At 40.6% G+C, this 22585-nt stretch overlaps 1 protein-coding gene across 6 annotated transcripts in view; it reads left to right on the top strand.

Annotated features, from left to right (window-relative positions):
• BEGAIN (brain enriched guanylate kinase associated) overlaps window positions 1-22585 on the top strand; it is a 263709-nt gene that overhangs the window by 65460 nt on the left and 175664 nt on the right. For 3 of the 6 annotated variants that reach the window (XM_032763503.2, XM_032763500.2, XM_032763501.2), the window contains exon 2: window positions 15572-15600. In XM_032763503.2, coding sequence (XP_032619394.1) covers window positions 15587-15600 — 14 coding nt within the window. In that variant the 5' untranslated portion in view covers window positions 15572-15586. Of the gene's footprint in view, window positions 1-15363; window positions 15601-22585 lie in introns of those variants that run through there. The other 3 variants (XM_075064616.1, XM_032763502.1, XM_075064615.1) reach the window with 1 other exon arrangement.

Below are 22585 nucleotides of genomic sequence, written 5' to 3'. Positions count from 1 at the left end.
CAATTTCCCATGAGGATCTGAGCGCAGAATTTTGCCGTTAGGATTTACATTCTTTGACTCCCTGTTCTCAGGTTGTCAAAATGATTTCCTAATGAGAGACAGAGGCACAAAGGGAAAAAAATAAGGCTTAGAATGCCAACACGCAGACATTAAGATCCTAATTCTCCAAACACTTAAGCACATGAGTAGTCTTGACAAGTTCAATGGGGCTCCACATGTGTGTACTTAGGTGCCTAGGTGTTTGCAGGATTGGGACCCAGTAATGAGTAACTAAACAAATTGCTGGCAATATAAACTACATGGAGGTATCCTAGTAACCATGTTGCAGTTCCAGCCCAATGCATTGTTCTTCTGAAATGAAGATGTAAATCAAAATTCCTCATTTCATTAGTTATGGAACTCAACATTTCATTTTGTAATATCTGGTGCAATTAACATATATTTTAATGGTTATCAAAGAGGAGAGTCAGAGAATATGTTGTTGCTAGGAGACTGTTACTTCAATCCTGTAAATCTTCCAAGTTGCATATAATACCCTGGCAAAAAAACCAGACTCTCAAGTCTGGCACAACTAGCAAGAGTAACTTTAACAGACAGGCTCCTGTTCTACAAATGCCAGATTAGTTTAATTTCACCAAGTGTGTATTTGTTTACATTCTTTAAATGGTCCATGCTTGACCATCAATTATTTGTTTGTGCACTGATACTAGATTTAGCGAGGCAGAGCAAGCTTAGTTTGAGCATATTGAGCTGGATTCTACAGTACTCAGAGGCAGAGTACCATTAAAGTCAGCTGGGAGCAACTGTCTTCAGTGAGAGTTTCACCTGCATCAGAATTGCAATATGAAATCCCATCTTACATACCACGGCCCTGATCCTGCACGGGGTTCACCCACACAGAGCTCATTGCAAGATTCAATGTGCTTCGCTAGTTATTACCACCAAGGCAGTAAATGCATTTCTTTCCCCGCAGATACAGGTCCTAGCATATGCAAACTAATGCCACTGAAATTTTTTCAGTTGCCGTTATGGAGCTCTATGCTCTAACTGACCATGGCTGCTATTTTTTAGGTTCACTGAAGTAGAGGAGTCAAATGCCTTCTAAATCAGAGCTTTCTATTACCCGGTTCCCTTAATCACTAAGATTTTTTTCTCAGAATTCACAGTTTAAGATTTGATGCTAGGTTTCTGATGATTGTGTTTTGTGACTGACAAATTGTGCTAAAGATGAGAACCCATTAACTTCAGCAGAACAACTCATGTGCTCAATGTTATGCATGTGCCTATGTGCTGTACTGGATCAGTAACTTTAGGACTACTTTGGAGACCTATATGTTCATGGAGTAGCTAATGCTTTCTTCACCTAATAAGAGACATAGCTTTTATTTCTCTAGGAGTCTGGAAAGATCCAGATAACGTTCCAAGGGAGGTTCTTAAGGCAAACTTGAACACAGTAGACATTTAATCAGTCTCTTACAAAAGATATGGGAAGAAGGAAAAGAATCATAGTGAAACTGCCAAAGAAAGATGATCATGGTCAGTGTAAAAACTGGAGGGGCATTCAATTGCTGTCTATCCCAAGTAAAGTATTTATACATACTGTATTATTCTAGACAAAAAGAAAGTGATAGATTCAAAGTTATGACAAGAACAGGCAGGGTTCAGACATGAGAAATCATCCATAAATCAAATACTACCCCTATGTATCATCACAGGACTGTCAAACCAATAGCTTTATTGGAATTTTATATATTTCCAAAAACCTCTGATACAGGGGAAAGAACAATTTTATGGAAGCTGCTACACTGCATGACATCGCTCCGAAATTTGTGAACATTATTCAGTGCTTCTATGAAAATATAAGCATGCCCAGTAATACATAACAGTGAACTGACTAAGCCATTTGATGTTACTACAGTGTCAGACAACATCTTATGTCACCCATGATCTGTTTACTGGTAATAGACTGGATAATGAGGGAGAGTACAGAACAACCAAGGGGCATGCAGTGGCCTTCCACCGAGAAGTCTGAGGATCATGACTTTGCAGATGACATCATCTATCTCATACCCAGAGAGACATCTAAGGTAAAACAAATGATCTCTAGGATGGAAAAATCAACACCAAGAAAACTAAAATGGTGAGAATCAACACACCAACAAGAACCACCAATAACACTATCTGGGAGTGGCATGAAAGAGGTCTGATAGTTCACTTATCTTGGCAGCATTGTAAGTACAACAGATGGAACAGATGAAGATATTAAAGCTAGAACAGTGCAAGTCAGACATGCTTTCGCAGTTCCAAAGCCAACGTAGAGAAACCGAAATCTTGCCCTCCAAACAAATTTTTGAATATTTAACTCCATTGTAAAAGTTGATCTTACTAAATGGCACTGAAACTAGGACACTTATTAAAGATCTTACTAGCTACACTCCATGTTCTCATAAACAACTGCCTTAGACAAATCCTCTATCAGATATCCAGAAAAAAAAATCACAAATGAAGAACTTTGGAGGATGACAAAACAAACTGATAGGACAGAGAATTGCAGAACAAAAACGGGGATGGCTAGGCCATGTGTGGAGGAAAGATCTGAACAACATAACAAGACAGGGATTAGACTGAGGGCAAAAGGCAATAAGACCATGAATGACATGGAGATGCAAATAAAAGCATATTTGAAAACTATCAAAATGACCCAGGAAGAAGCTAAGACGGTGGCAGGAGACCACCAAAGATGGAAGGCAGTGGTGAAGGTTCTATGTTCCACATGGACTCACTCACTTATGCCCGTCACCCCAATTGGGGCATGGGCCGCCAACCACAGATCTCCAGAGTCCTCTGTCCTGGGCCATTCCCTCTAGCTGGTTCCAAGTATAGCCCATTTTTTTTGCTATCCTGAAGGTCGTGTTGCCAGGTATTTCTTGGACGGCCTCTTTTCCGCTTGCCTTGGGGGTTCCACCACAGTGCCTGTCTGGTGATGTTAGTTGGCTGCTTGCGTAATGTATGTCCTATCCAACCCCACCTTCTCCTTCTGATTTATTCCTCTGCTGGGAGTTGACGGGTCCTCTCCAAGAGGTGGATGTTACTGATGGTGTCTGGCCAGCGAATCTGGAGAATCCTTCTGAGGCAGCTATTAATGAAGGTCTGGATCTTCCTGATGGTTATTTTTACAACAGACTCTGAAACCTGGAGGACAACCAAAACAATCTTTGTCCTCCTCTTCGCTGTCATTAGTTGGAGCGTAGCACTGAACAGCATTCATCTTAATCCTCTTCATTTTAGTTCTGAAGGATGCTGTGATGATCCTGGGAGCATGTGCCTCCCAACCAATCAGTGCTCTCTGTGCCTGCTTGGACAACATGAAGCCTACTCCCTGTGTGTGGGGTGCGTCGCTCTCTTCATGTCCTGAATACAGCAACAGCTCTCCTGTCAACAGTCGTCTCTGTCCAGCTTGCGTCCATCTTGTTTCGCTAATGCCTAATAGGGTCAGGTTGTTGCTCCTCATCTCTGCTGCAACCTGCGCCGTCTTTCCTGACTCGTACATGGTCCTCACGTTCCATGTGCCTATGGTAATCCTCCTGGTTGCAAGAAGGGTAATCGGTTTAGTGGCTTCCTCATGGCTTTCACCACCTAGCGTCATGCATCTTCGAGTTGAAGACCCTTCTTTTTCCAGGGTAAAAGTCTCTGTCTCTATTGTTGGCGTTTCTGTAGAAGGTTGACTTTTTACGGGGTGGACTTGCTAGCCCCATGCCCAACCCTCCTCCTTTATCCTGACTTGGGACAGGCAGATGGCCCCAAAGGACCTCTCTGGTGGAGTTTCCACATGGACTAGAAAGGCATAAAAGAGCTTTTATTACTCTAAGAGTTACTTTTTTGATTTCTCAACATAATCTCACAGCGTCCAAAACCCAGTGAGGTCAGTCTTCCTATTGACTTCCTATACGCTTTGGACTGAGCCCTGGATACTGTGCTTAATCTTTGTATTTCTCATCCAGTGCCCGTATAGAATAACATTCTTTTCCTGAGCCATTTTAGCTCTGAAATCAAAGTTGACTTCATTCTACCTTTATGCTTGTTAGATGCAAAAATTCTAAAGCTGTATGAAAGAAATGGGATATGAGATAAAATCCTGACCCCATTGAAGTCAATGGGAGTTTTGCCATTGAATGCAAAGGAGGCAAGATTTTACTCACACTATTCAAAGAAGCTCACTTGACAATGCTCTCAAACAGTTAATGATCCTGGCTGGTTTATAACTGAGATAGATAGATAGATAGATATATTTAGTTCTCAAATCCCCTAGTACAATACAACTATTATACTACAGCTGTGTCTCCCATTCTGAATGTAGCATCTGTCCCCCACTGTGGGGACTGAATAGCATTTGTGACAACACGCATGGCTGAATCATTGACAAATTCAACCTTAACCATCTTTTTCTTGCCTTGACAACTAGACTATTTAAATCTAACTGGATCAAAATTGTCCAAAAATAGCATTGCATAAGGAAAGATTGGCAAGTGAAACTGCTAGATAATACTGGCTAAATATTCCTGAGAAACGTGATGTCTGAGAAACCACATGTAATTTTAACAATACAGCTTCCTTTTTGACAAAGGAATCTCCAGAGTCTGGTTTAATGTATCCACAATAAAACTTAACAACTCTAGTGTAAGAGTAAGAACAGACTCCTTTAAACTTCAGGAAAAAAGCACTACCGAAGAACACTGATGAAGAACACACTGAATATGAAGAGAAGACCTCTTATGACCTTGCAGCAATTAAGATGCCATCTAAGTCCAGCACAGAGCTCACCTTACTCAAACATTTCACAAAGACACTACAGGACTCAATGGCTAGCCTTGCAGCTTGGCAAAAGGCCAAAAATCTTTGCTAATTAAGGTGTGTGGGTTTCAGACTTTTTTGTGCATTCTAAACAGGTAGCACGTTATTTACCTGAACATTAGGGCTAGATTGTGTCTGACCCTTGTGAGAATGCATGGGGAAGAGAGCAGGGAGAGCATCTCTCACTTGCACAGCCTACCTAAAGTGAGATGAAGAGAGGATGATCCAGTGATCAAGACATTAGTTTAATATTTGGAAGACCTAGCTTCACATCCCTTCTCTGCTACAGGCTTCCTGTTTGACCTTGGGCAAAGTCACTTAGCTTCACTGTGCCACAGCTCCCCATCTGTAAAATGGAAATAAGAGCACTTCCCTGCCTCGGAAGGGTGTTGTGAGAAAAAATACTGTAAAGACTGAGGTGCTCAGACACCACAGTGATGGAGTCATATATAAGTAACTTTGATTACTCAGTCTATATATTCCCTATGTATCCAGGCACCTCCAAGTGGATCGGGAAAGAAACTTCACGAACTTTAGTTAATCGGTCTTGTGAGCATCAACTACCCACTGAGATGGGTATTATTAAAATCTACTTTACAATTGAGTGAGTATACCAAGGCACACAAGCCCACATGCTTGCATAACTAAGCACATGCTTAAGTCCCATTGATTTTAACAGGTTTAAAGTTTTTCTAAATAGGGGTGGCATGCTGAATTGGGGCCAGTATGGTTGCACTCATTCAAATTGTTAGTCAGTGGCAGAGTCCAAAATAGAACCAAGCAGACTTGGTCTTGCTATGTTCACTCCAAATGAACTTATGTTTCAAGTTTTAACACTGGATATGACTCACATAGTTTTAAGACTACAAATATCACATTAACCATCTTAATGAACAGCCAGCCTGTTCTCTCCTTTTTGCACACATCTACTCTGTTTAACATCAGTGGGGATTATACGTACAAAACAGAGGGATACAGGACTGGAAGGGACGTTCTGGGTTACTGAGTCCAGTCCCCAGTTATCGCGGGCAACCATATACATAAAAGGATTGACTTCTAAAAGTGAAAATAGTGCTGGCATCAATTGACAGCACTTCTAGGAATTTGATCCTCAGTTTTCTACCTCCTGTTACTGATACATTCTCCAGAGAGGTAATTTGAACCATTTCCGTTAATTAAGGTAACCTGGCACTTCTGCATCCCAGTTAACTGCAGAATTGGAGAGGTTTTTTGTTTTAAATCTCTTCTATAGTGTCTGGACAATAATGCTGTTCCCTTTGTAGATTCCAGGGCCAGAAGAGCCCTTTGTGATTGTCTAGTCTAATTTCCCATATAAACACAGGCTATAGAACTTCTCCCAAATTATTCCTTTTGAACTAGAGCATATCTTTTTTTTAAAAAAAAAAAACAGCAAAGACTAATTGGAAGAGGAAGATCAAAGATCTCCTTAATATTAAATCTCTGATCTCATTCTTTCATCTGTTAAGTAAGATTTTCTTCTTAAAACAATTGCAGGCACAAACCCAAATGGTGTATCACAGGCCAATGACTTTTTACTTAAAATAGAGCACCCATTGCTCCAGAAATAAGCATAGCATCATTGGCTTGGCTTTGAAGTATGATAAATGTTGTTTGGGACTGGGATAAAGAGAATGTGAATCAAATGCATATTGTTACCTCTGTCATGTCACAGTAGGTGTTGAGTCCTTGCAAATCAGATTCCTTTTAGAGGGGACATCAGTGACATAGCATCCAGATATATTATTCATGCAATTTGTTTAGATTGCACTGTAAACACTAGTCCTTGAACAGGTGTCACAAATAGCCTACAGGCAATCCCCCTCTTCCAGGAATCTCAGCTAAAACACCACTGCACAGTTCCCTGGAAGCTACTTTGCCTTCAGAATGGACTCTGATTAGGAATTTAAGTCAAAATGCAAATTTTCTTGCTGCTTGCTACAGCTCCCCCCAAAATGAAGATTACAAAATAATACAAATATTTCTTCGAAGACTGAACAGTGTTCATGTGCTAAGAAAAATAACTTAAGACTATGTTCAACAGTACCACATGGTGACTCATGCCATAACAATACTATGATGTGAGTACACTTAGTTATAGATAGATAAGAAAATGTATACTTTGCATTAGCCAAGAATTTAAGAATATAGGGTGCAGAATTTTTGTAGTGCTAGCTACAAATAGGGAAACTAAGTTATTCCACTATATTCATCTCCAGTATATAATCATATATATATGTACATGAGTTTATTTCAACTATCTTAGGACCCATATGTTATGCTTTACACAGGCTTTGCTCCCAAAGGCTATTATAATGGCCACCCATAAAATCAATATCTGCCAAGAGTTACTGCAGTGGTACTTGCAATGCCATAGTTACTTCCTAGTCTCTCTGACACCTCTTTCTACACCTTCTGACAAATGCAAACTTTTAAAATGTTTTAAACAGCTGTGCTGAAATACCTTGATGTTAATTCAGAAGTGAAATCTATAATTACAATGTATACATTATATACACCCACACAAGTATATTGGCAATGTAGGTAAATAATGCCAAGTGCTAGCTTAAGAGGTATGTGCTTCAGGTGGTCTGTTTGATTTTCTTCTTGCTCCTTGGCATCTACTCACAATATTTTCAGATGCATTGTTCTTTGTGGGGTCATCTCAAGCCAAGCTTGCTGCAAGTGCACTGCAGAATGGTGACTGGGATATGTAATGCTGTTACACCGTTTTTTATTTTAACCTTTTGTAGTCCTGGAGCATAGTATGACACTGACAGTAAAGCCAAATGCAAGCCCTGTTGTTGTATCCCAGCATGGTAGAGAAAGTGAAAACAGTGTAAGTGTACATATGTTTGTGGTGACACTGTAGATTATAAGCTCTTCAGGGCAGGAAATACCTCTTACTAGATATTTGTACACCTCCTAGCACAGTGGGGCACCAGTCTCAACTGGGCCTTCTTGGTGCTAGTGCAATCCAAATAATAAATGATTAATTTATTCATTAATTAATGATTAACAAGCCAGATGAGGCAAATACTGCACAGATGAAATCAGAGTTTGGAAGAGAGTGTACAGTAGGTATGAAAGCTGATTAACTGAAATGGTCTGCTTATAAGGTGAAGGATAATTGTATTCAGTACCTTTGGGGCCCCTATAGTGGCCTCTTAAGAGGGCACTATTTGCTGATTGTCTAATATGGGTGGCCTCTTGTGCAGGTTTCCCTGGATTGTTTGCTAAGTAAAACCAGAAACATAAGGACAGATCCTCACCTGGCATAAACTGGCCTATAGTTTAACTGAAGTCAATGGAGCACAATTTATACCAGCTGAGGATCTGCTCCACAATAACCCAGATAGAAAAAAATGAGGAAAAGTGAAAGGAAAAGTAAGAAAGGAATGAACTGAACTCACTGAATGAGTCACCAATGAGCAGACCCTCAGCTGATGTAGATCAGCAAATCTCAACTTCACAGGAGCTATATTGATATATACTTGCTGCTGATCTGGCCCTGAGACTTAAAGTATTCATGGTCCATTAAGAAAGCAAGAAGAAAATCCTAGAATGTTGTGCAGTAAAACAACCTGAAAATGTTACATTTTTCTTCAGTATTCAGGGGAGAACCATAGGTTACATTTGAAAAGTATTTATGATCTCCCTTCTGATTTCTTTGATGCTCATATAGATTTGAGGTACTGGGTTTGGAACACAAAGGTTTATAAAGTGAGAATTATACTGGAAATTTCTTTTTACCTTATGATGCTGTGGGAATTCCTAGACCTCCCCAAGTTTCAAGAGGAAAGCTTCAGATAGCCTCAATTTTCTCTTAGGAGAGGAATTCGATCCTTAAATTATTCAGTTATAACAGAAATAAACTTTTGTTGGCAAAGAATTCTTATACTATGTCTCATCTCCTAGCTGTCAAAGAGATGAAGATATCAATTCTTGTTGGATGTGCCCAGAATATCACACTTAAAAGCTGAATTTTCTTAATATTTTCCCTTAAATCTCATGGAAATACTTTCTCTTTGGTACAAATTCATCCACTGCATTCAGTATGGTGAAGCCAATCAAAAGCAACAGTATACTTTATCCAGTTCCACTAAAATTAACATAGATTAAAGTTCAGTCTAGTCCTGAGGACATCTTGAATGGTACTTTCGAGCCTGAACAGATAATCCTCTGGAAAATGATATATACAATACACAGACTGCATATAATCAGATAGGGTTAAACCTTGTGACACTAATGCCCCATAGAAACAAAACTAAGAAAAGGCTACGCTGGTTTCTCTAAATCTTTATTCCAACTATGGGCACAATGGAAGTGCTGAAATGAAACTGATAGGATGTTAAACTTGTGGGCTACTAACAGATGATGTGCCAGGAAGTTCTGTCAGTGGCACCTTGTTTACTACTCTCACCACCACAGAAATAAAATTCACTGGCCTCCTCAACACTAAAAAAAGAAAAAACAAGTAAGTCAAATACTGGCCAATTTAAGTGAACTTGTCTTCCTCTTCCCCATAATGTTGTGCTCTTGCTACTCAGGCAGAAACTCAGACTATATCCCTGATCCTACGTCCATTAAATTGGAAAGGGAATTTTTCCCATGGACTTCAGTAGGTGTTGAATTATGCCCTATGTTATCCCTCTCTTCACTTTTGGGTGAAGAGAGGGATAACATATCTTCTCCTCTCCACAAAAAAAAGCAGAGCACAACTCCTAAACAAGGTATTGTCCTCCTCTCGCCGTCCTGCAGTGAGACGCCACATTCAGATGAAAAGGTGGTCCCAAATGGCCCTCTGCCTGAGGAGAGAATTGAATGTAGGTCTCATGAAGTAATGAGGTGGGCACTTCCTCCTCCTCCTCCCCCCTTCAAAATCTGGTAGGGACCCTGCTAGGTAGCTTCTGAGCAGCATGGGTGAGATAGGCCTTTACCTACCTAGCTCGCTCTGGGGCTTAGGCAGGAGATGCCTAGAACAGAGGTCGGCAACCTCTGGCATGCAGCTCACCAGGGTAAGCACGCTGGCGGGCCAGGCCAGTTTGTTTACCTGCCGCATTGGCAGGTTTGGCCAATTGCAGCTCCCACTGGCTGCCGTTCGCCCTCTCAGGCCAATAGGGGCAGCAGGAAGCGGTGCAGGAGAGAGATGTGTTGGCTGCAGCTTCCCGCCACCCCCATTGGCCTGGGATGGCGAACGGCAGCCAGTGGGAGCTGCGATTGGCCAAACCTGCCAATGCGGCAGGTAAACAAACTGGCCTGGCCCTCCAGTGTGCTTACCCTGGTGAGCTGCGTGCCAGAAGTTGCCGTGGCCTAGAATGAGGTTGCAGCATGCATGCGCAGAGGCAGAAATGTAGGCACCTAGGGAACTTTTTAGAGTGAAAATGTAGGTGTCAAGTGAATTTAGGTACCTACAGGGTTAGGCAGCAGCCCAGCAGGATTTTTGTAGGATGCAGTGGCACCTAATGTGGAATTTACACAGCTACGTACACCCTAAGCTGCCTGACTACAATAGAGGGGTTCCCAGCTCTGGATTGCAAGCAGAGACAGGCACCCAGCCATGTGGTCCACATCGCCCATTGGCTAGCTGAGCAGTTTCCATACCGAGTGTGCTGCCTTTTGTGGATCCTATTCCTAGTTGCCATTCATTGTAGGAGCATAGGCACCTAAGTCAGGCTTTTTGGATCACAGACTTATTCCTACGTGCCTAGAAGTTAGGCATTGCAATTCGGAGAATCCAGGCCTTATAACTGAAAACCAACATCTTAAAACCTGCCTCACAGGAGCTCATAGGCAACCCGTGCACGTCCCCAAACATAGGTGTTATGTGTTCTCTATCAGGCTCCCTAGGCGGGCAGTGATATTCTGCAGCAATTCAACTTGCCAATCAATTTAATTTTTAGCTCCGTGCAGAGGACATTGCAATAGTCTAACCCAAACATCATCTTTGTTATTGACCTTCTAATACAAGCCTCCTTGCTAACATGGAAGGTCTGCAGCCAAAAAACCCCACTCATTTCCATGCATAAAAGCTTTTCAACAATTTGAATTTAAATGATTACTATTCCTACCAGTCGTAATGTGGTAGCAACCAGAGCTCCAGAAATCAGTATCAGGGCCCAGTTGTGCTCGACATTATACAAACACATGAGATGATATAAATTCACAACGTTTACTATGTAAGTTGAAGTGCTTTTCTGTTCCCTTCCATCTGAGCATCTCAAAAGTGGCTCACAAAAGTATCAGATTAAGCCTTATGGCACTTTTGATGAGGGATAGTAGGTAAGCTGTCATGGGAGAAGAGGGAAGGGTCTCTCATGGATTGGTGACTGGTTAAAAGATAGGAAACAAAGGGTAGGAATAAATGGTCAGTTTTCATAATGGTGAGAGGTAAACAGTGGTGGCCCCCAGAGTCATACTTGGCCCAGTCCTATTCAACATATTCATAAATGATCTGGAAAAGGGAGGTAAACAGTGAGGTGGCAAAATCTGCAGATACAAAATTTCTCAAGATAGTTAAGTCCCAGGCAGACTACAAAGAGATCTCTCAAAACTGCGTGACTGAGCAACAAAATGGCAGATGAAATTCAGTGTTGATAAATGCAATGTAATGCACATAGGAAAACATAATCCCAACTATATGTATAAAATGATGAGGGCTAAATTAGCGGTTACCACTCAAGAAAGAGATCTTGGAGTCATTGTGGATAGTTTGCTGAAAACATCCACTCAGTGTGCAGCAGCAGTGAAAAAAGCTAACAATGTTGGGAATCATTAAGAAAGGGATAGATAATAAGACAGAAAATATCATATTGCCTCTATACAAATCCATGATATGCCCACATCTTGAATACTGCATGCAGATGTGGTCACTTCATCCCAAAAAAGATATAGTGGAATTGGAAAAGGTATAGAAAAGGGCAACAACAACTATTAGGGGTATGGAACGACTTCCGTATGAAGAGAGATTAATAAGACTAGGACTTTTCAGCTTGGAAAGAGACGACTTGGGGGGGATATGAAGGAGGTCTATAAAGTCATGACTGGTGTGGAGAAAGTAAATAAGGAAGTGTTATTTACTCATAACACATGAACTTGGGGTCACCAAATGAAATTAATAGGCAGAACGTTTAAAAAAAAAAAAAAGAGAGAAAATATTTTTCCACACACGCACAGTCAGTATGTGGAACTCTTTGCCAGAGGATGTTGTGAAGGCCAAGACTATAATAGGTTCAAAAAAAGAACTAAAAATTCATGGAGGATAGGTCCATCAATGGCTATTAGCCAGGATGGGCAGGGATGGTGTCCCTGGCCTCTGTTAGCCAGAAGCTGGGAATGGGCGACAGGGGATGAATCACTTGATCATTACCAGTTGTGTTCATTCGCTCTGGGGCAACTGGCATTGGCCAGTCGGAAGTCAGGATACTGAGCTAGATGGACCTTTGGTCTGACCCAGTATGGCTACTCTTATGTTCTAAATGTAATTATTCCCACTTTACAGATGAGGGAAACTGCGACACAACAAAATATGTAAGTCTCTCACCTAAATTCACACATTAGGTCAGCAGCACAGTCAGAAAAAGAGCCCAGAACTCTTTATTCTCAGTCCTTCATTTTTAACTACACAAACCATCCCTCCCAGCCCCTTGAATAAAACTAGAAAACAAAGTACCAGACAAGTGTCTGAAGGTCAGTCACTTCCCCTGATGCCAGCAAAAACTAGCAGCAGCGTGGAAGCAATGAACTCATCCCACTCGTGGCATGCAGTGACCCCTCCAGCTCAGGCTCACAGCAGCACTGAATAACCCTAAAGGAGCTGTGTCCAGTCTCCCTTGACTGCAGTCTTTTTTGAGGGTAGTGGCATGGGAAATCAAGTGATATCCCATAAGACACCACTCCATACACCAGCATTCCACAGCCAAAGAAAAACCCTAGAGGCTAATCTTTAAACCAGTGCCACTTAAACTACCCAGTTCATGCAAACTGACTGTCTCGGGCTTCCAGGAAACATGCTGTGACTGCATTATGTGCATTACATCCATGAGAATGTAGCTAGAAAGGGCTTTTCCTGCAGCTGACATCTTGCACACCAGGATATAGTCAAGAATGAATCACTGGATTCGCTATGATTCTTCATACAGACGCTCCCCGGGTTACACAAGACCTGATTTACACAAACTCACACTTATGGAAAAAGTTCCATAAACCAGAAATAGGATTTTCGAGTTGCAGAAATTTTTGCGTAACGTGTGGGTATATGTTTCCAACTTACGCAAAATCCGAGTTACGCAAGGCTTTCTGGAACAGAACGATTGCATAAATCGGGGGCGTCTGTACATTTCATCAGAGATTATTATGTATCCATGTACAGGACTGACGGCTTCATGTAATAGGCAAATCAAAAGTATATGAGTGGAAGGAGGGGGAAAAACAACACAGAATAACCAACACTTTGCCACTTTAAATGTTTTCCTGGCTATTTGACAAGTGAATCCTGCTGTCTAACAGTTACATTTGTGTCATGGTACAATCCCCACTCTGAACCTTAGCGTTCAAAAAGATGGTGTACCAGCATGAATTCCTCTAAGCTTCATCACCAGCTTAGAACCCGTAGCGCTGCCACCAACCAGGAATTCCAGTGCCTGGTACACTCTGGTCCCCCCCAAAAACCTTGCCTGGGGACCCCCAAGACCCAGACCCTCTGGATCTTAACACAAGGAAAGAAAACCCTTTCCCCAACCATGCTCGTCCCAGGCCTTCCCTCCCTGGTCACCCTGGAAGATCACTGTGTGATTCAAACTCCTTGAATCACAAACAGAGAGAGGACAATTCGCCTCTCCTCCTCTCTTTCCCCCTCCGAGAGAAGTAATCCTGGCACAGAGAGAATCAGCCTCTCTCTCCCCTTTCCTCTTTCTCCCACAGTTCCCTGGTGAATCAGACCCAGTCCCCTGGGTCTCACCAGAATAAAAAACAATCAGGTTCTTAAACAAGAAACTTTTAAAGAGAGAAAAATAGCAAAAATTACCTTTGTAAATTTAAAATGGAATAGGTACAGGTCTTTAGCTAAGACACTGGAATACCCTCAGCTAAGTATTCAGTACAAATTAAAATTCTTTCAGCAAAAATACAAATTTGAACTTCTTTCAGCCAAATGCACAATTAAACTCCTTCCAGCCAAATGCACATTTGCAGATAAAGAAAACAATTATAAGCCTAACTCACCTTATTTATTAGTACTTACTATTTTGAATTTATAAGAACCTGTATCAGGGAGATTGGAGAGAAACCTGGTTGCTCGTCTGGTTCCTCTGAGCCCCCAGAGTGAACAACAACCAAAAACTAACAGCACACACAGAAACTTTGCTCCCTCCAGATTTGAAAGTATCCTGTCTCCTGATTGGTTCTCTGGTCAGCTGACAGCCAGGCTACTGAACTTGTTAACCCTTTATAGTCAAAGAGATATAAAGTACTTCTGTGCTATTAACTTTTCTGATCTGTTTATGACAATTTGCATTTATCTATTTTTAATTTTTATCTATTTTATATTTAATACAATAGTTAATCAATCAATGATGTTTAAAGAACCCATGATTAATAGGTAATGCTTTCAGTGTGAGATTTTTGGGATGCGGAAATTTAAGTAAAATTGATCTTAAAATCTTGGGATTGCAGAATTGCTCTGAGTTTTCATTCCCTGGTTTCAATAAACAGGAGCCCAAAGGGTTAAGGAGGTTCAGTGTTATTGGTATCGCAAGTAGGATTCAAAGGCTCTGTGCTAGATAATGATGACTAGGAAACCAAAGAGCTAATAACATTCTATGCTATTGATATAACAGAAATCAGGAAGGTTAATGAGATTCTATGCGATGAATAAGCAGGAGTCAAAGGGTTAACAATGTCCTAGAGCATCTATACTGTAAATAGAAATCAAAAGGGCTAATTAAATTATAGGCTACTGATGTAGTAAGCATGAATCACATTTTTATATGGTTCAAGGCTACAGATATGGTAAGCAGGAAGCAAAGAATTAACAAACAGGTTCTATGCTACAGCTATGGTAAAAAGAAATCAAAGGGTTAATAGAATTCTATGTTAGAAATATGCTAAATGGGAATCGAATATCTAAAAGAGTTCTAAGCAGTGAACTTGCTAAGCACGTTAATATACAAAATACATGTACTGAGCTGCTCATTGTAAAGACAGAATATTACTTGCAAAAACTAATTTGATTACTCAAAACTTCTGCTAAGGATGCTATGCTTGTGGCCATTCCATCTGGCAAGATATCTGAAACAGATTAATTGAACTCAAATTAGCGTAAGATTAAATCGCTTGATTTCAACAGCCAGCAGAATCCTTCCACGGTGCTTACCACCACAGGCTAGCTCTGCATTTCAACTTTTTCCTATGAAATCCAATAGGCACAGTAACCTGTTACTTGCTTTTTCATTTTCTGCCTCAGCGCTACAACTGAGTCATTCTGTTGCCCATGGCTCCTGGGTATACAGTGTTTCTGCAGCGTGCTGCATTATTTCTGAGTTAATCTGTCCATGTTATTTTCTGCTAATGCAGATATGGGATTCGTTTTCTGATGCTTTGTAGACACTTGTCGAAAGCCATTTGGAAAGCCTAAACTATGCATAAATCTGCTGAGTGAATGTTTTCTTTCATTCACTTGCTCCTATTATTTGATTTCTTGTAGGCCTCTGCGACAGAAATGGAGAAAATAAGGTAAGTCAGACAGTTTATTTACATCTCATTATAGTCAAGAAATATTCTAATGCACAATAGGTGATATACGGTCTTGAAAAATATTTTGCTTAATATGATGGGTGTGAAATATTGGATTGCATGATGATGTGGCAGAGGAGAGCCGTGGTTTAGAGACAATAGAAAGTGAATGTGGTTCAGCTAGTAAATCTGTTTTGCAGACATGTTAATTCAGAAGGGGTATTCTACACACAAACATGTTTTCATTACCAGATGCAGAGTATATTTGATTATATAAATGTTGCAGTCACTTGTCCATTTACTGCAAGAGTATGCCATTCTGCTTTAATGAGAAAGGTGGATCAATAATTTATGAAAAATCTAAAGAAAATATAGGCTTGAATTCAAAGCACTAATTACTGTGATTTGTTTCAGTGTAATGCTGTAATATTGGTGTTCATTTCATTTCTTGACTACCCAGATAAATCTTGTCTCGTCTGTTTCAAATGTTGTTATACCGTACCAGCTTATGAGCACAGCTCCCTACTTTAAGCAAAGGGAGATGGCTTTTATAAATATACAAGTTTCCCATCTCATGTCCGAGTGTAAGCCTGCTTTGGGGGATATTGTTTTTGTACGTGTTGCAAAGAAAAAAGAGCGTGAATTGTAGCCATTTTTAATCAAATACAGTCTGCTAGATACAATTCACAAACATCATCAACTGATATATGGAAATGCTTAACTGTTGATTATCCTTAAAGTATTTTTACAAGGCTTATTTTCATGTCCAGTTATATCTACTAGACTCTCAATTTGTTTTCAGTTAGCAAGCCCAAATTCCTTCTCAGGACCTACTGAGGCAGTTTGACCAGCAGGGCTAACTGATAAAGCACAAATCTTAGATTTATTAACTTTAAAAAGGCTACTACATTTGTTCAGCAAATGAAGGGAAGTTGCAGTACTCTGGGAACAGCTAGGGAAAGGCAGCAGTGCACAGTTGTAAGAGAACCCAGAGGTTTGAAGTTAGCATTTGGAGAATTCTGGGCAGAAAGCACAGCACAATCCCTTGCTGAAGTTTTAGTTGGAAAAGAGTGGGAAGGATTAACTCTTAGGCCACGTCTACACTACGGGATAATATCGAATTAGCTAAAATCGGTTTTATAAAACTGATATTATAAATTCGATTTCATGCGGCCACACTAGGCACAGTAATTCGGCGTTGTGCGTCCATGCTCCGAGGCTAACGTCGATTTCTGAAGCGTTGCATTGTGGGTAGCACTTCCGTAGCTATCCCATAGTTCCCGCAGTCTCCCCCGCCCCTTGGAATTCAGGGTTGAATCTTAATTGTATTATTGTGCGGTGGTTTGGGTAAATGTCGTCAGTCATTCTTTCTGGAAAACATAGTACAATCCTTTCCGCGCGTTTTTCGCTGGATTGCCTGCAGAGCATAGAGGCAACCATAGAAGCCGTTAGCTTTTTTTTTTTTTTCCGGAACCATATGTGTACTGGATGCAGGGACGAAGAGCGATAATACAGCGCTACAACGAGCATACTTGCTTTTGCACATGATAGCAGAGATGGTTACGGTCGTTCTGTACGTCTCGTGCCGGAGAAAACGGCATGGGGAGATGACGGTTATTTCCTCCTCCTGTAGGTCGTGCAATCGTATGAATGCCCTGGCTGAGAAGGCCGGCGGGGGGAAACGCAAAAGCAGGGGAGTGGATTATCAGATCATTTGGTGACTTCTCATAAGAGTCAATCCTACTTCATTTCATGGATGTGTCTAAAATTGAACGGGTACGAGATCTATTTTCATAGGGAAGATGTCTATGAGAGGGAGGTGTTACTGGCATCTCGTGTCATAATTCACAGATGAGGGTGAATCCCTGAATCAATCAACATGATCCTTTGCTGTCGCGTCTCGAGGCTGTGACTGGTATCAGCCACGGTGCGCAGTTTGTCCTAGCCCGATTATAGTGTCGATATTAAGATGCAAGAAGTAATAAGACTGTGGTTAAGTGAGATAAAATAGGGGAGACAAGCTCCGGCTTCAGTGGTGGATAGTCGAGGCCAGGACATTAACGGATGTCATTTGGGAGATGAGCCAGCATGATGCTTTGTATTATAATCATATGCATCTGTTTCTTAACAGGAAAGGGATTGGGGGCTGAAGTACATAGATGATGAGGCAGGTTGGTATACGAATTTGTCTATTTATGTGAGTAAATCCAGCAATGTTTGGCGTCGATGTCAAACATGATGTTAGTGATGATTTCAGTCGAGGTTAGTTGTTACTAGTCTATTGCACCGTCTACCACCGCTGCTGGGGGGGACGTTGGGGAGTAGGAGAGGGCGGTATCCTGCTGCGCACACGTTCGCAGCAAGTTAGCGTATACCAGCAGTAATTCAGGGGTTGCAAGAGTGGAGATGACATATGAAAAAGTCAGAAATATTTTTGTTACCCATCGGTTTCTTATACCTGGTGGGGGGGGGTGGAAGAACTGAGTGTGTCTTCTGAACATGGAAATCTAGGAAGGTCAGATCTTGAGACGTAAGACACATTGGAGGTGCACAAAAATGCAATGGGCTTATTTCTAGAGACAGCTGTGATGCTTGTGCGGCACTAGCATGGAGTGTAAGAGGAATCCCTCCTCAATTCGACGTTCATTACTTCGAGATATCTGCTTCACCGTTACGCTTGTCACGCAGAGATTGTGTATGCCATGGAGAGATTTCTTTCTGCAAATGTCCTTAGGATGTGCGGTGTGTGATCGTGCAAGGGGAGCATCTGGTATAAGCAATACGGAGAATTTGGCTCACTCCACTACAGCGCGAATAGCGCATTAAATAATTTGCACACCGTATGTTTCATTGGAGCTCTTTTTTGGTTTTGAGACTGATCGCCACCTTCGTGCTGTTTCAGAAGCTTACGCTGGGCAAACAGGAAAATGAATTCAAAGTTTCGCGGCTTTTGGCTGTTTAATCGGTGTGCGTGACATCACACGCGTTACTGGGTGCCTAGATTGGGCGATTCTCGAAAGATCGGATGTTTTATATAATGAAGGTCGTAGGGTGCTTATCTTAGTAGAGAATACGATGTGTAGGTCAATAACGTAAATATTCGGTCCACTTAACGTATTACTGATAGTTAACTATCGAGTTTGATGCGCGATAGCCTTCGATCGGTAGGAGTAAGAAAGTTGTGTTTCAAGACCTTCTACTACTCGAGATTATAATGTGTCTGTAATGAGTTGGAACAGGCAACGTCGACTTAGGTATTCGGAAGCGAGCTCTTTAAACGACTTGAGGCGTAAGTGTCAGACCGGCATTAACAGTAGACTCATGACTCAAGAGTCACTGTCTTTGGAGTTTCTGGTCATTTAGGGTCTTTTTTAATACAGATTGGTGGCAATTTACATTTTAGCAAGTGTTCTGTTCATGGAATCAAGTGGTATATTTATCAGCTTGATAAGCAACTTGTTGATGAGTGTGTATACTTATGATTAGTAGAAATTACACTAACTAAAGAGAGAATCTAATAGACAATGCTTAGAGTGTTGAACTTGTCATAGTATGGAGCTGAAGAACCAATGGATTATGGCTCCAAGGTCACTTATATAAATTAATTTTACTGTATATTGAAATAAGGAATAGTAGTGACATTGTGTCGACATCTTATTCCAATGATTTAGTTTAAGCACCATGGTAACGGTGCAAGCGAAATATTTGTTCTGTAGTTGTGTGCGCAGATATGGGGACCTCTACTAATCGTTCCCGCTGCCAACACGCCCAAGCTGCTTGCGTTAGGTACGTTTTTATACACTGAGGACTGCTGAATTGCTGGAGTAACACGTGGCCTTAGTGGCAGATAGGGAAAAAAATTTGTAGGAAGACTAGTACAGCCATAAGGACAAAATATGTGCATCTGAGAAGAGATACTTGCAAAAGCTGACTAGATATTAACCTAAGGATGAAACATTTAGGGGAATGGATGTTGCAAGCGTTATGTAAAATAATGAACTACTGAAGTCAATCGATTGAATGCTATCAGTCTAGAAAGTAACTCTAGTAGCCCAAAATGTCACCCACTGAAGTAGAATGGTGTTAGCTATTGGATTCAGTGGGGCAGTGAGTCGTGTAATAGTAGTATGTAGTATTATGTAGCTTGTTGTTTATACTTGCGATTATTAATAAGTATTTTAGAGCTAGACAGAGACATTGTCTAGCCATATGCATTACTCTCATATGCAACACCTATGTCTACAGAGAAGCATATGGAGGCAGGATAAGTCGGCAAATAGGATGGTCAACATGGAGCTAGCGTTGTGGGTAACAAGCTTGCCGTGACGTGACATCTAGGAAACTTTGGATTACTGGTGTTATATGCTAAATTATGAGTTTTACTGTACACTGAGACACAAACCTCAAACCACTTCAACATTGAAAATGAACTAAACATGTAAGCGATGATGACTGTGCATACTCTTAAGCTGTGTGAGTAAAGCTGACAAGCGTGTAAGTTTTGCCTACAGGAGTGACAAGTCTCATTTTTCTGCAACCACAGTCAATGTGACGTCAAGCACATCGGAGGCTGTTGCCTAGTGCTGTCGAGTCAGTGAGTACAAGGCGATAATGTACATATTAGAGCTCGAGAGGGTTTCTGACAGCTGGACTAATGGGATCAAAGTAAATGTATATACGTGGTGCGAGTAACCAAATCTGACCATGTGACTGTGTCACACGCCTGACACTCTCTCTCGAATGCTTCTGTCTCCTATAGGCTATATCCAGCTCAGTCACTTCCACGGTGGTAAGGTGAGAGGGAAGTGTTTCTTAGGAAGTGGTGCAATTGTAGTCATCTGAGACATTAAGGCAGTTGAGGTAGGAATACACGAGCTAGGCACCTTTTTAGGAGACAGGATAGATGTGGGCCTAGAGCTCAACGACTTGGAGAAGGCAGGCAAGGTAGAGAGTGGGCTTCACACGTACTTACGAGGGAGAAGTGAGGGGCATGAGAGGAAGAATACAAATTTATGCATGGATTATCTGACTGAGCTTCACTCTAGGAGTGAGCACTTGAAAGGTTTAGATAAGGAGTTCATAGTCATTTCTATGTCGTCTAGAATATTCAAAATTGACGGTATATTAGATAATCAACTAAAAAAGTAAAGTTAACTAGGGAGCATACCACGCTTTTCATAATTGTTCCTCATTAGGGCAGCCCTGTCATGGTAAAAGGCCAAATGAGGGAGAGTATCTTAAAGACACTGTTCTTTATATGAAGAGCCTGCGTAAAATCACACCTTCTAGATCAAACGAATAAGATCACATGAGTATGGGACTTGATATTGCAGACAAAGTGAGAGATCAGAGAACTCAAAAATATGCTGGATTTCAGGCAGGAATCTATCACATCTAATATGGAATATATAAGGAAGTCGTGTTGATCTCTACTTAGGTCAGATGCATTCGTCACTTAGCCAGGTAAAAGTAGGCTCGTCAATCAAATATAGGGAGAAGGTGAATGGAAACTTCATCACGCATGGTATAAGTTGTAGGCTTTAAGAAGAGGAGTATCAGGAATGTAAAGCGAATAGGAGACGAGAACTATATTGCATTTGAAGAATAAAACGACAGGAAATAATAATGAGACGCAGTCAGACTCGGTAGATCTAGCATGCGTGAGAAGCAAGAATTCTAAGCATGAGATACGTTTAAGCGCTAGGCAGAAGAGGATAATAAGCTAATACAGGTCTGTCGGATTTCATCGGGATAAAATGTATATAAGCCCTAGAGAAGGAACTGTAGGTAGGTAATTGGCATGTGGAAGAATCTATACTGTATGAGTGAGAAATGCGATATTATCTGTAATGTTGATGACGAGATTGTAAGTTGTTTTAGAATATTACCAATGTGAAGCTTGACACGTGCATCTTAGAACAGGTTGAGAGTAATGCAAAACTTTTTGCAGAGTAATACTAGTTTTAAATGGAGACAGATCACTATAATGTAAAAAAATTAAGAGCAATAACTCTGCTGTAAGAACTTTAGATATATGGAGCACCCGGATTAAAATAAGGCTAACTTAACTATCTAAACAAAAGATCTTATTAGCTGGGATTACTTATGCATTATTTAATAATGATAGTGAATGGGTGTGTTAGTGCATGTCTTTTTTGTTCTCATTTCACGAAGTATTGAAACCAATATAATGTGATTTCGTAAAATTAGTTCTTAATTTTATCAGCTTTGGGATCTTAGAGTAGAAGTGGCTTAGTTAGATACCCTTCTTCTCTAGCAGGATTAATGAATAGAACGTAGAACTTTCTCTGAATATTATATCTTATAAGAACGTTTAGATCTTTGATTTTATTGATTTTGCAAAGAGCTTTGAATTTTATCTTGGAGTACATAATGATTCTTAAATTGGAACGGTTTATTGTGGAGAATTGAAAAGCAATGTATACAAGTTTTTATAGATATTGACTAATTGCATTAAACTATATAGAAAGCGATTTACCTTAATGTAATGGGTATTAATGATATACGGATGGCTACTATGAATCAACAAGAATAAAATTAAATAATAAATGAAATTGTCAGAAGAATAGATAAAGTGTATAGTAATTTAAGTCTATAGTATGTTGCTATGAGAAGTAGTTTACATAGTTCAGATGGGCTGGCTGTTCAGCTGCCAGAGCAACAATCAGGAGACGATACAATCTCATATGGGGGAGCTTGTGTCGTGGGACGTAACGTCCTAATTGACAGATTCCTCGTTGTGCACATCTTAACAACAGGTCATAGGGGGCATCAGATGAACAACAGTTCGCATACCAACCAGGTATTCTCTCACACCTTCCTGTACAGGTTTTTATAAAATTCAAAATGTAAGTACTAATAATAAGGAGAGTTAGGCTACTAATTGTTTCTTTACTCGCAAATGTGACGATTTGGTGAAAGGAGTTAATTTGCATTGCTGAAAGAAGTTCAAATTGTATTTTTT

This window comes from Chelonoidis abingdonii, chromosome 4 (assembly GCF_003597395.2).
Source record: "Chelonoidis abingdonii isolate Lonesome George chromosome 4, CheloAbing_2.0, whole genome shotgun sequence".
Classification (NCBI taxonomy): Eukaryota; Metazoa; Chordata; order Testudines; family Testudinidae; genus Chelonoidis; species Chelonoidis abingdonii.
This window is presented reverse-complemented; position numbering and strand designations above follow the sequence as displayed.